Below are 14,015 nucleotides of genomic sequence, written 5' to 3' on the forward strand. Positions count from 1 at the left end.
CTTTCTTTTCCTCTGCCCTCCTCATCCCTCCCTTCCTTTTGTGTCGTGCCGCCTTTGACGGCAAGCTTCATTTATTTAAAAGCATTTTTCGCCGCCTGTATCTCTAAGCAGTCGACTGCAGCGGAAGGATTTCAGTCATCTCGATCTCACTACCCCCCCCTTTATAGTTATGTGCTCCTTATTTCATGGTGTATTGTAGATATTTGTGGATTTTCTTGTTTGTTTTTTATAAAAAAAGATAAATCCAAAGGTTGGGTATATATACTTTCTAATGCACACACCACATGAACAGACAGGGCTGTTGTCCCTGCTCAAGTTGCTCACGAACCCTGCCTACCCCCCACCAGCCCCCCCTACCCCATTGCCAACCCCCACCCTGTGATTTTACACCTCACCAAGCTGTCCCCTCGCAGCTGCATCAGGCCCACATTCTCACAGCTCTGCCAAGCTCTCTGCACATCCTCAGAGACACTCTGTGTGTTCCCCCACCCAGCTTTATTCAAACCTCTGCTGTTGTTTAAAACCGCCATTTCTCTTTTAAATCCTCCCTGATTTCATGAAACTCCAGGATGGTGACGCCGCACTACAACTCCCACCCCCCAACAAAGGCTGCGTGGTGACAGCCTTAGGTTTCTATATGTATATGAAGATATACCAAAAAAAAATAATACCGTATTTTTCGCTCTATAACACGCACCCGACCATAACACGCCCGTAGTTTTTAGAGGAGGAAAATCCGTAGGCATGCCACCCGTAGGCATTCCCTCCATAACACGCACAGACATTTCCCCTTACTTTTTAGGAGGAAAAAAGTGAGTGTTATGGTGCAAAAAATACGGTACTTTTTAAGAAAAAAGCAAAGGTTGCAGCGTAAAAACTTGGCTAACCTGTGTAGGGTATCCTTCCCAAACTAGCCTGAGGTTGTAGAACCAAGGTTTCTGCAAGTTCGGGAGACAAAGGATGAAAAGACAGAAGGCGGTTAAGCGTCAAGAGGACTCGCAGAAAAAGGAAACTCCCATTTCCCGCCTTCGGTTGAGGAGGAAATGTACTCACGTCAGCTATGACGGCCGTGCCAGCAATGAAAGCAAGAAGGTAAAAGGTGAATCTCCAACTGGAAAAGGAAGCACAAAGTCTTGTTTTCTCATCCCCTCAGCAAATGAAGCACACGTTCTCAGGCATGTCAAGAGTGCCACTGGGGGCGTGCGGAGGGCCTCTGACGTCTGCCAGGAGTGGTAGGGCGAGAGGCAAGGAGACGAACAGTAGGGGGAGCCAGAGAGCCAATGGATTGGTTGTTAAGGAAGACTCTGGCTACTAAATGTTTTGGACTTGTGACACTCGCAAAGGCAAACCGTCTGCCTGAATTTGTTACCCTCTAGGTGTTGTCGGGCACCCAGATCCCATCAGACAGCATGCCCAATGGTCAGGGGCATTGGGAACCGGTCTTCCAATGGATGTGGACTGTTTTGGCAGGCAGAGGGTGTTGAGGAAGACTGGCCTGGGGCAGCCAGCTGCCGACCCCTAATCCAGCGACGCTTTTGCAGATGGGAAAGTGTGCATGGGGCTGGGGCAAGCCTGCTATTCACCCCAGCCGCACCACGGTCCTGCAGGCCTACCTGGCCTCCCGAAATTTCTTGAGCAAGCTGGGCCGGTCCTGATTGCGCCGCCGGCGGAACCAGCGCTCGACCTGCCGGGGGGTGCAACCGCTTTTCTTCGAGAGGCCCTCGATGTCTGCCTGGGGGGGGCAGAAGAAGGAAAAAGAGGGCCCAGTCAGAGGGAGGAGAGAGAGCCTAGGGAAGAAAGCCACTGAAATGCAGACAGCAGCAACATTTGCTTTGCTTTGCCATTTCTACCTTGAGACACTAGATTTCTAAGTGCGTGGATCTCATGCCTTCTTCCCAGAAAAAGCAATTGGTTTTGATGAAAGCTTCCAACTGGGGGTCCTGCCTTGGGAAATGACCTCTCTAGTTGCAACATCAGACTGGCAAAGACTTCTTGATTTGAAGATGTGCTGGTTGGGCCCAGAAGTTTTTAATGCTTAAGAACTCAACTGACCCAATGCAGTTTCCAAGCTACTTTCCTGCTGAAGTTTGGCAGCCCTTTGATTCCCCCAAAAATTTGATGCCATTTTTATATTTTATACGGTTGGCTTTGGGTCACTGTGTCCTGAATCTCAAGAAGGGGACATTTCCAGGCCAAGAATTCCAGGGATGAACCCGAGATCTTCTGCAGCCAGATTTATGCCACTGGGATGATGAATTTAGGGAAACTGCAGGGGTGAGCACACCCCAAGTGCAACAGAGGAACCTCACCCTGGGAAAACCATCTTCCATTCAACGGGGGAAAGAATCCCGTCCTCCTGCTGCTGAAAACACGGGTTTCTCCCAGCACTACCTGGAGATGCCACTGGGACCTGGGACTTTCTGCAGCGCTCTACCAGTGATCTACGGCCTGTCCCCACCTCCATCCAGACTGAAGCAGCAGTGATGCAAGAAGGCACCGATTTGGCTCGGGGGGCTGCCAGCTGGCAAAGGCATACAGGAGATGGAAACCTTTTTGCTCTTGTTTATAGGCTTAATTACCCAGATGCACCAACTGGGAGTTCAGAGCGTAGGTCCACAACAAGTATTGGCACGGGCCGTGTGGTGCCAGCAACAAGCCCATTGATTTTTCATCTGGATGCCTTGATGGGAGAAAAGGGGAGCCATCAGCTCTGGCAGAAGACCAGCTCCATTAAGTGCCTCCTGACCCAGGACATTTTTCTATGCCAGCTGGTCACTGCAAGAGTTACTATTAAAAAGTGGTGCCTGAGTGTGTTTTTCCTCTGCCCTCCCTGTCCCTTCTTCCTTGTGTGCCGTGTATTTTTTCTTTTCCATGACTGTGGGCAGGGACTGTTTTGTTTTAATTGACTGGACACTGGGAGCCTTTCTGGCTGAAGAGCGTTGGGTACAAGTGCTCTAAATGAGAGAGCTGAGAGAAACATTTTCCATGTCTCCGGGTAGAGGGCGACCTTCGAGTCTCCTCTGTGGAAACCTCCTCTCACGTATTGCGAAAAATCCTGACTGCTACCACTGTCATACCGTCCATTTAAGTACTACAATACCCCCGCCACACAGGAAACCTTTGTTCCCTTTACAGAGCTAAAATTCCCAGAGTTCTCTATGTTTTTAGAAGGTTCCTGTTTTTATCTGTAAGCTGCCTTGCGCCCCGTCAGGGGAAAAGGAAGGGTATAAATTATTGTTATTATCCTTATTAGGGATGGATCATTAAACCGCTCTGGGAATTGTAGCTCTGTAATGGTACATTAATCTTCTAAGAACTCTCAGTTCCCAAACTGACAAACTACAGTTCACAAACTACAGTTCCCAGGATTCTTTGAGAGGAAGTAATGACTGTTTAAAGCAGAATCATAGTATTTAAATGTATGATACAAAGAACATCTCCACTTCCTTCCTCTCAAACATGACTTCCCCGGCAAAGTTACCTGTTTGGGGTGTTTACAGGACGTCGTATAAAATTTCTCTAGGACGGGATTCGGAGTGGCTTTTAACCGCACTTTCTCCTTGACGTTCAAAAGACCTGCTAGCGGAGTTGCCACGTATCTGGGGGGGGGGGGGGGAGAGAGAAGGGAACAACGGAAAGGGAAGAGAGGGGACGAAAGAAAAGAAACACAACGTTAGGATTCTACAGCAGTTTCTGGGGCCAAAACAGAAACGGCCGTTAAATTTTACGGACTTCTGCAGCAAACCAGGGCTTCCTTTGAGGAAGGTCTGAGCGCCGAAACCATCAGATACAGCATGAATTAACGGAGTGATACGGAAGGGGGGGCATGTCTTCTTCACCCCTTCCGCCGGACACCAGAGGGTCCGAGACGGCCCTACACGGACCCCTCCGCCCCCACACTGTTACACAAGCACCGATTTTCTTGCTTTTGGTGCCAATCTGCTTAATTTCCCTAGGGCTCCATGACACCTTCACTGTCCACCATAATCCCTCAAGTGAGGTGTCACGTACACACAGGAAGACCCTAATCCCGTCAAATCACTCTGCCAAGCCTTTCCTCCGGGCAGTGCCAGGTGGCAGACTATGCATACCTGGACCATCGTCCTTTCATCATGGTACTCAGGATGTACTTATCTGTGCATATCCCCAGTTCTGCATATTCCCCCCTCCCTCCTCCATATGTTAATCCTGTGTAACCCAACCTCTCCTTAATGTACAGTGGTGCCTCGCAAGACAAAATTAATCCATTCCATGAGTATCTTCGTCTAGCGGTTTTTTCGTCTTGCGAAGCAACCCTATTAGCGGTTTAGCAGATTAGTGCTATTAGCGGTTTAGCGGCTATTAAAGGCTTAGCGGCTTAGCAAAAGGGGGGGGGGAGACGAAATCTCAAGACTTGCAAGACATTTTCGTCTTGCGAAGCAAGCCCATAGGGAAATTCGTCCTGCGAAGCGCATTGAAAAACGGAAAACCCTTTCGTCTAGCGGGTTTTCCGTCTTGCGAGGCATTCGTCTTGCGGGGCACCACTGTATTCATAATGTAACCTGTGTAACCCAACCTCTCCTTAATGTATTCATGATGTAACTGTGACGATTTTGGCACTGTATTCTGGGACATGGAAGGAAGTTTTAAAAGTTCATGTCACCCCTTCCTCGCTGTTCAATCTCGCCTTGAACCTGTTGCGCAATAAACTTGGATCTTCTGCATCTTGCTCCTGTCTCCGGCTGAGCTCATTTTCCTCCGCAGGGACTCGCATCCAGATTTTACCGTAACAGGAGGAAGCTGGCTTCAGACAGAGTCCGACCACTGGAGTGCATTCAGCTCAGGACGGTCTGGCAGCCGCTCTCCAGCGGTTCAGACAAGGGGATCGAGCTCGAACTTTTCTGTCTCCGAAGCAGAGGCGCCACCCCGGATCTACGGATCTTCTTTTAAAACAATACTAAGATTCCAGTCCTCATGGTCCTGAACGCAGGACCGATTTAACATTTAACTTGTTGGCAGGCTTCGGGCATGGAGTCTTTCTCCAGTCCAGCCATGGGGGGTTGCTGCAGCCCTCTTCCCAGGAAGAAAGCAAGATTATAGTCCTCATTCGGCATAAAGGGCTGAACTGAATGCAGACAGAGGAGGCAGCCTTACACTGCCCTTGATCCATCTACTCAGTATTTCCTGCACTGACTGGCAGTGTCTCTTTGGGGTTTCAGGCAGGGGGGTGGCATTCACAACCCCACCTAGGGATGCCAGAATTCGAATCTGGGACTGTCTGCATGCAAAGCAAGGAATCGGGGATCCCGGTAGATGCTGGGCCTCACATGAATTCATAGAATTGTAGAGTGGGAAGGGATCCCCGGGGTGATCTAGTCCAACCCCCCCTCCCTGCAACACAGGAATCTTTGCTAAAGCATCCAGGACAGATGGCCATCCGACCTCTTCACCCCACATAAACCATCCCGGCCACTTCAGTCTGCAGAACTGCTGCAAGTCCCCCCTAATACTCGCTCTGCGTTTCTAGGAAATCCCATTACACTTTGGAACTCCCTGGCTAAATGTTAGGTAGTTGTTTATTTCCCTGACACATGATGGGAGGGCGTTCCACAGGGTGGGCGCCACCACTGATAAGGCCCTCAGAGCTGGACCTCAGTGTCCGGGCTGAACGATGGGGGTGGAGACGCTCCTTCAGGTATATAGGACCAAGGCCATTTAGGGCTTTCAAGGTCAGCACCAACACTTTGAATTGTGCTCGGAAATGTGCTGGGAGCCAATGTAGGTCTTTCAGAACCAGTGTTATGTGGTCTCGGTGGCCGCTCCCAGTCACCAGTCTGGCTGCTGCGTTCTGTAGTTTCCGGGTCACCTTCAAAGGTAGCCCCACGTAGAGCGCATGGCAGTAGTCCAAGCGGGAGATAACTAGAGCATGCACCACTCTGGGGAGACAGTCTGCAGGCAGGTAGGGTCTCAGCCTGCGTACCAGATGGAGCTTGTAAACAGCTGCCCTGGACACAGAATTGACCTGTGCCTCCATGGACAGCTGTGAGTCCAAAATGACTCCCAGGCTGCGCACCTGGTCCTTCAGGTGCAATTTTACGAGAGGAATCCAGTAAGGCCGTCCTAAACTGAGCCTCTGGAGATCTGCAGTGCTGAAGGGATTTGTTACAAGGGGGTACACATCCCCCCCATCAGCCTGCCCCCCAACCCCCCCCTTGTTGAGCCTATCCTAGAGCTAAGGGGCAACTCTTCTCATGCTCTCTCCAACATTGCTGCACCGTAAAAAATAACATACACACGGAGTCCAGCCTCTCAAACAATGCTCCGATTGTCTCCATCCTCTGTGGAGAAGGAGGGGGTGGTGGAATGGTCAACCGTGATAAATAATTGCTCTTTAATTCTCCGGCCTGGCCGTCTCAGGCCTGTCCGCGGGCGCTGCTGACTTCATCCGGATTGCCACCCCCTCCGCAGACAACCGCTGGCAGGTGACACAATGCCACAATTATGCCAAGGGCCCACGGCTGGGTCAAGGCTGATGCCAGAGCCTTGCTCCCCTCTCCCCCTCTTCTCCCGCCGATTTGCCTCCAATTGTTTCCTTAGGACTTGGCGAGGGATCCAGGCACAGGGAGAAAACCGTCTTGCCTTTGCCCCAAAACTCTCCAGGAATCCGCAGCGCCCACGCAGGGCCGGCCAAAGCGTGCCACCCTCCTTCCCAGGACGAGCGGTCAAGAGTTTGCAAGGTTGCAGCTTTCTGTGGGGACAGAACGGCCTGGCAGCAGAATCAGACCAGAAAAGGTGCATTGGGTCTGGCTTTCTGTCCTCGTGGCAGCCAAATGCCCCTAAGAAACGAGGAATCCAGATAGACTGCCCCTGGACCTGGAGGTTCCACAAGTCTCTCTCTCTTTTTTTGTTCCAGCCAATCAGAAATTCACTGGGTGCTGACCCTGTGGGGCCAGTCCCCGCCTCTCGGCCGAGCCTACTATGCAGGGACCTCGCTCCTTGTCCCCTACCCCCGGGTTTACTCCAAGTAGGCCATCCTCCTCCTGTGGGACAGAGGGTTACTCACATTTCAAAGAGGTGCCGGATGATGAGGAAGACAAACGCCAGAGGGATGGTGATATACAAGTCGCTGGACTTCGGGGCCACGCGGCCTTCGCTGAATTCGACGTCCGCCCAGGTCAGGTTGGACGGCAACCAGAGCCAGTCCCACCAGAAGTAGTCGCATAATGTCTGGAACATCCTGCGAAAACGAAGAAAACAGAAACAGCGCGAGTGAGGAAAGGCAGTTTCCAGCTGGGAGAGATGGCGGGCAGACGGCTCAGAGCCCATGTTCACACCATGTACAGTGGTATTTCGCATTACAGATACCTATTTAAAGGTAAAGGGACCCCTGACCATTAGGTCCAGTCATGGCCGGGTCTGGGGTTGCGGCGCTCATCTCGCTTTGTTGGCCAAGGGAGCTGGCGTACAGCTTCCAGGTCATGTGGCCAGCAGGACTAAGCCGCTTCTGGCAAACCAGAGCAGCGCACAGAAACGCCGTTTACCTTCCCGCCAGAGTGGTACCTATTTATCTACTTGCACTTTGATGTGCTTTCAAACTGCTAGGTTGGCAGGAGCAGGAACCGTGCAATGGGAGCTCACCCCGTCATTGCGGGGATTCGAAGCGCCGACCTTCTGATTGGCAAGTCCTAGGCTCAGTGGTTTAACCCACAGCGCCACCCGCGTCCCATACCCAGAATTAGTACCTCAGGTTAAAAACTTTTCTTCAGGATGAGAACAGCAGGAGGCCCCATTAGCTAATGTGGTACCACTGATTAAGAACAGTTTCAGGTTAAGTGGTAACTCGAGGTACCACTGTATTTAAAGCCCTACGGTACCACTTTAAATGCCTGTGGCTCCCAGCCTGCAAAGAATCCTGGGAACTGAAGTTTGGCTAAGGGTGCAGAGTGTTGTTAGGAGGGGAACCCCAAGGCTTCTCTGCTGGAGCTACAATTCCCAGAGCGGTTTATCCATCAATCTCTCTTCACAGGGAGTTCTGGGAATTGTAGTTCAGCAAGAGGGAATAGGTCAGGCACCCCCAAACTCAGCCCTCCAGATGTTTTGAGAACACAGTTCCCATCATCCCTGCCCACTGGTCCTGTTAGCTAGGGATGATGGGAGTTGTAGTCCCAAAACACCTGGAGGGCCAAGTTTGGGGGTGCCTGGAATAGGGGGTCTCTCTCCTGACAGCTCTCAGCATCCTTAACAAACTACAACTCCCAGAATTCCTGGAGAGGGGAAGCTATGCCTGTTCAAAGTGTCATCGCAGAGCTTTGAATGCATGGTGTCAAAGAAACCAAAGTCAAAATAAAAGTAAAGGTAAAGGGACCCCTGACCAGTGGTGGCCGACTCTGGGGTTGCAGCACTCATCTCGCTTTATTGGCCAAGGGAGCCGGCGCGCAGCTTACGGGTCACGTGGCCAGCAGGACTAAGCCGCTTCTGGTGAACCAGAACAGCGCACGGAAACGCCGTTTACCTTCCCGCCGGAGCGCTACCTATTTATCTACTTGCACTTTGAGGTGCTTTCAAACTGCTAGGTTGGCAGGAGCTGGGACCGAGCAACGGGAGCTCACCCCATCGAGGGGATTCGAACCGCTGATCTTCAGATTGGCAAGCCCTAGGCTCTGTGGTTTAACCCACAGCGCCACCCACGTCCCAAAGTCAAAATAGTTTCCCCTATATTTAGACCTTATTTAGAGTGATGTTTCTACTACCCCAGAGGAAGGAACCATTTTCCCCACAGCTCAGGGGCCACATTGACTTGCAGGGACCTCACCACCCCCCCGCCGGAGGTGGTAGTGGGCAAAAGTGGGCGGGGCCAGGCACACAGGTGTTCCCTTTGTCCAGGGGACAACTTCAGAGCGTTGCAGCCAATGAGAGTAGACGCACCAGAAACAGCGAAATATTCAACACAACTAACTTTGGTCAATTGATTTCAACGGGTTTACTCAAAGTAGAACTTAGTTGGATACCAAACAGGGGTTTCTAGGCACACACACCTCTATCCGAACAAGCAAGGGGACTCAGCATGCCTGAAAGAGAGACTTCCCAGGTAAAAGTTCTCAAGGTGTGTGCAGGGTTCAATGTGGCCTCCAGTCCTCCCTACCTGGCCCCCAGGACCCTCCCTCTCTGGCCTGCCTTTAAGTGCTTCTGATTAGCCTCAAATGTATTCTCAGAACTGTGATGCAAGGAAGTATATAGAAACCTCTGAATTTCCGGGGGCTATAGCCTTTGGCCCCGGCCATCACCACACGCGGCCCCCGCGGAACGCCGTCCGCAAGGAATCTGCCCCTCTGGCTGCAAAAGGTTTCTCCTCCTCATGCCTTGCACGCCCCAAGTAACTTGCGCCTTCAGGAATAACCAGAGTGCCTCTAAGCATATGCAGAGTGCCGTCCGTCTCCAAGAAACGTGACACACACACTCTGCATTTAGGAGGCCGGAGTGGACAGGAACTCTGGGTAAGCTCAACAAATGAATGGCAAGCGGTTCTGTGTTGTTGTTGTTTAGTCGTTTAGTCGTGTCCGCCTCTTCGTGACCCCCTAGACCAGAGCACGCCAGGCCCTCCTGTCTTCCACTGCCTCCCTCACGCTGGTCTCTTCGAGAACACTGTCCCACCACCTCATCCTCTGTCGTCCCCTTCTCCTTGTGCCCTCCATCTTTCCCAACATCAGGGTCTTTTCCAGGGATGCTTCTCTTCTCATGAGGTGGCCAAAGGATTGGAGCCTCAGCTTCAGGATCTGTCCTTCCAGTGAGCACTCAGGGCTGGTTTCCTTAAGAATGGATAGGTTTGATCTTGCAGTCCATGGGACTCTCAAGAGTCTCCTCCAGCACCACAATTCAAAAGAATCAATTCTTCGGCGATCAGCCTTTATGGTCCAGCTCTCACTTCATTCATCTCTATTGGGAAAACCATGGCTTTTACTATACAGTGGTGCCTCGCAAGACGAAAAGAATCCGTTCTGTGATTCTCTTCATCTAGCGGTTTTTTCGTCTTGCGAAGCAAGCCCATTGACGGATTAGCGGATTAGCGCTATTAGCGGCTTTTAGCGGCTTATCTGCTGATCGGATCAGCTGATAAGCGGCTTAGCGGCTTAGAAAAAGGGGGGGAAGGAAAAAAAACCAGCAGGAACTTGCAAGACATTGTCGTCTTGCGAAGCAAGCCCATAGGAAATTCATTTTGCGAAGCACCTCCAAAACGGAAAACTCTTTCGTCTAGCGAGTTTTCCGTCTTGCGAGGCATTCGTCTTGTGGGGCACCACTGTACGGACCTTTGTTGGCAAGGTGATGTCTCTGCTTTCTTAAGATGCTGTCTAGGTTTGTCATTGCTTTTCTCCCAAGAAGCAGGTGTCTTTTAATTTCGTGACTGCTGTCACCATCTGCAGTGATCATGGAGCCCAAGAAGTAAAATCTCTCACTGCCTCCATTTCTTCCACTTCTATTTGCCAGGAGGTGATGGGACCAGTGGCCATGATCTTCGTTTTTTTGATGTTCAGCTTCAGACCATATTTTGCGCTCTCCTCCTTCACCCTCATTAAAAGGTTCTTTAATTCCTCCTCACTTTCTGCCATCAAGGTTGTGTCATCTGCATATCTTGAGGTTGTTGATATTTCTTCCGGCAATTCTGGAAGCGGTCCTGTAGGAAGAGCTAAAGTGGGGGGGGGGGCACCCAGCCCAGGAACCCTGGGAGTGCCAGGAACCCACAAGCAGCACCCCAGGAAAAGAGAAGGGGGTGGCTAGGTCAATGTGCCCTTTTGATTTCCTTCTGCCAATCTCGTTAGAATAAATAAACGCTCTTGGCAGCCAGTGTTGGAAATTGGCCAGGCACGTTTTGCAGCTGGTGCAGTTCCACTTGCGCCCACTTGGAAATTTCTGGGTGCCAAGCTGACGAGTGGCATCTCCACCCGGCTGGCTCCTCCAGCCTTCCTCAGCAGGTAAGGAGAACATCTATTGTTTTCACATCCCAGCTTTTTCTACATGGTTCAGCCCTGCTCCTTAGTTCAGCCCTACGACGACCCTGTGAGGTAAGTCTCGCCAGAGTGGCGCATGCTCTGGTTATCTCTCACTTGGACTACTGCAATGCGCTCCACGTGGGGCTACCTTTGAAGGTGACCCGGAAGCTGCAACTACAGTCATACCTCGGGTTACAGACGCTTCAGGTTGCATTTTTTCAGGTTACAGACGCGCCGAAACCCGGAAGCACTGGAATGGGTTACTTCCGGGTTTCGGCGGCCGTGCATGCACAGAAGTGCTAAACCGCACTTTGCGCATGCGCAGAAGCGCCGGATTGCAACCCGCACGTGCACAGACATGCTGCTGGGGGTTGCGAACGCTGCAGATTGCGAACGTGCATCCCACACGGATCACGTTCGCATCCCGAGTGTCTACGGTAATCCAGAATGCGGCAGCTAGACTGGAGACTGGGAGCGGCCGCCGAGACCACATAACACAGGTCCTGAAAGACCTACATCCCAGTATGTTTCTGAGCACAATTCAAAGTGTTGGTGCTGACCTTAAAGCCCTAAACGGCCTCAGTCCAGTATACCTGAAGGAGCGTCTCAACCCCCATCGTTCTGCCCGGACACTGAGGTCCAGCTCCGAGGGCCTTCTCGGTGGTGGTGCCTGCCCTGTGGAATGCCCTCCCACCAGATGGCAAAGAGAACAACAACTACCAGACTTTTAGAAGACATCTGAAGGCAGCCCTGTTTAGGGAAGCTTTTAATGTCTGTTGTTTTATCGTGTATTTTAATATTCTGTTGGGAGCCGCCCAGAGTGGCTGGGAACGCCCGACCAAACGGGCAGGATATAAGTAATTAAACTGTTGTTGGTTATTGTTAAAGATCCTGAGACTGATACAAAGGTCACCCAGTGAACTTCATGGCGGAGTGGGGATTCGAATCCGGACCTCCCAGGTTCTGGTCTGATGCACCGCCCTGGCTTCCTAGAGTACTTCTGCTCTATAAATTAAGGAGGCAAATAATAATGGGGAAAGCAAAATGTCACTTAGAGAAGGAGATGGGAATATTTTTTCCTGGAAGCTTGAATTGATTTTGGTTCTGGATTGATTTATTTGACGCTTTAATGTGTTGTAAACTGCTTTGATATTTGTTCTTCAAAATATAAAGTGGTATAGAAATTTTCACCATCACCCCACCAGGAGAGGAGGGGAACCCGGAGCTAAGAGATTCCTTCGTGATTGGATTATAGATCTGAGTTTCGAACATGGTTGGCAACACCTCAGAAGTCTGTTACAAGTCGTTTGCCTTGCAGAGGAGTAAATGAAGGCGAGGCCAGACAAGAGAATGAGAACATAAGGAAACAGAGAACTAATGATTAAGAAAAAAACCCGGTGCCAAAATTACAATGGAGAGGGACACACCATCTCACCGCAGACAGATCGATGGCGCTGCCAGCCCACACAGGACCGGTCTGGAGCAGCTCAGGCAGAATTTGACCCCGTTCAACCGTCCCAAAAAACCTGGACTTTTTTGCCAACTGGGTCAAGATGTAATTTTGTCCCAGTTGCTGAACTTCGCAGAGTTTGGCAAGGGCAAAACCGAGAACGACAGAAGGAGACTCTTAGCGTTGTGGATTCGAGAGCCCCACTTGGGGCAAAAGATCCCTGCGCTAAAGGGGGTTGGACTAGATGACCGTGAGGGTCCCAATTCTACAGTTCTCCGACATGAAATGCATCGTTGAGAGGGCAGGGGAAAGAGAGACAAGAGATAGCTGGTGGTCAGGGGAACATCTGAAAAAATGACTTCGCGCCGAATCAATAAAACATTGAATATGAAGCCCCCAACGTGGTACGATTTGCTGCCACAAGTCGGGGCAAGATTAGAGAGGTTTGCGGCGATGCCAATTTGGGAAAGGAAAGTCCTGCCCGGACACGGGTGCAAGTCCCAATTGCTCCCATCTGAAGAAAGGGGCCAGCGTTTGGGACCTTTTTGAGGTTTGGAGAGCAGACAAGGAAGACGCAACACGATAGGAAACAGGCAGAGAGGAGATTTTCCTCCCTCTCTCACGACACCGGGACTCGCGGACATCCAAGGATGCAAAAGGTTGGAAGGTTTGGGGCAGATAAAAGGAAGGACTGATTGACACAGAACAGAGATGAACTGCAGAACTCCTTGCCACAGGGAGGCAGGCAGGGCATAAAGGTAAGGGTAAAGGGACCCCTGACCGTTAGGTCCAGCAGTGGCCAGCTCTGGAGTTGTGGCGCTCATCTTGCTTTATTGGCCGAGGGAGCTGGCGTACAGCCATGTGGCCAGCAGGACTAAGGCGCTTCTGGCGAACCAGAGCAGTGCACAGAAACGCCGTTTACCTTCCCGCCGGAGTGGTACCTATTTATCTACTTGGACTTTGACGTGCTTTTGAACTGCTACGTTGGCAGAAGCAGGGACCGAGCAACGGGAGCTCACTCCGTCGCGGGGATTCAAACCGCCGACCTTCTGATTGGCACGTCCTAGGCTCTGTGGTTTAACCCACAGCGAGGACTGGGCAAATGAGTAGCTATCGGCGGCAGCAATGAGAACAGGATCCTGGCCTGATCCAGCTGAGCTCTTCTCATGTTCTGGCCCGCGTAGGACCAGTCTGGATAGTTGGCCTTGGTGAAGACTTGACGTTTTCATCCCCAAAAAAGTTTTTGATTTGAGTTTCTACCTGGTGTTAGCCGCCCTGAGCCCCGTCTTGGCTGGGGAGGGCAGGGTATAAATAAAATTTATTATTATTATTATTATTATTATTATTATTAGCATTTGGCAACAGCCAGAGCAGGAGGCCGGAGCAGGTGGACAACTGACCCGCTCCAGCTAAAAGGGCTCTTTGTATATATATTTTGTTAAAGCAGCCCGTTCCAAGCAGGAAAGCAGAGGCTATAAACCGGAGTTAACTGCATATCCACCGGGTCTGTGTGCATGTGCGTGAGGGAGGCAGAGATTGCAAGAGGACAGAAGATGGGAGTTTGCCCAATCTCTCTTCCCACATGACGGGCAAAGGTCACA

The 14,015-nt window shown here is 51.2% G+C and overlaps 1 protein-coding gene across 4 annotated transcripts in view; it reads right to left on the reverse strand.

Moving 5' to 3' along the window:
* The window catches only part of CERS2 (ceramide synthase 2), a 56,745-nt gene that overhangs the window by 10,094 nt on the left and 32,636 nt on the right, over positions 1-14,015 (reverse strand). For all 4 annotated transcript variants that reach the window (XM_082202344.1, XM_082202345.1, XM_082202342.1 and 1 more), the window contains exons 2-6: positions 7,043-7,216; positions 3,482-3,599; positions 1,614-1,732; positions 1,054-1,111; positions 888-938 (exon numbers count right to left, since the gene is read on the reverse strand). In XM_082202344.1, the coding sequence (XP_082058470.1) occupies positions 888-938; positions 1,054-1,111; positions 1,614-1,732; positions 3,482-3,599; positions 7,043-7,215 (519 nt within the window). In that variant the 5' untranslated portion in view covers position 7,216. The remainder of the gene's footprint in view (positions 1-887; positions 939-1,053; positions 1,112-1,613; positions 1,733-3,481; positions 3,600-7,042; positions 7,217-14,015) is intronic.

This window comes from Podarcis vaucheri, assembly GCF_965113315.1.
Source record: "Podarcis vaucheri genome assembly, chromosome: 16".
Taxonomy (NCBI): Eukaryota; Metazoa; Chordata; class Lepidosauria; order Squamata; family Lacertidae; genus Podarcis; species Podarcis vaucheri.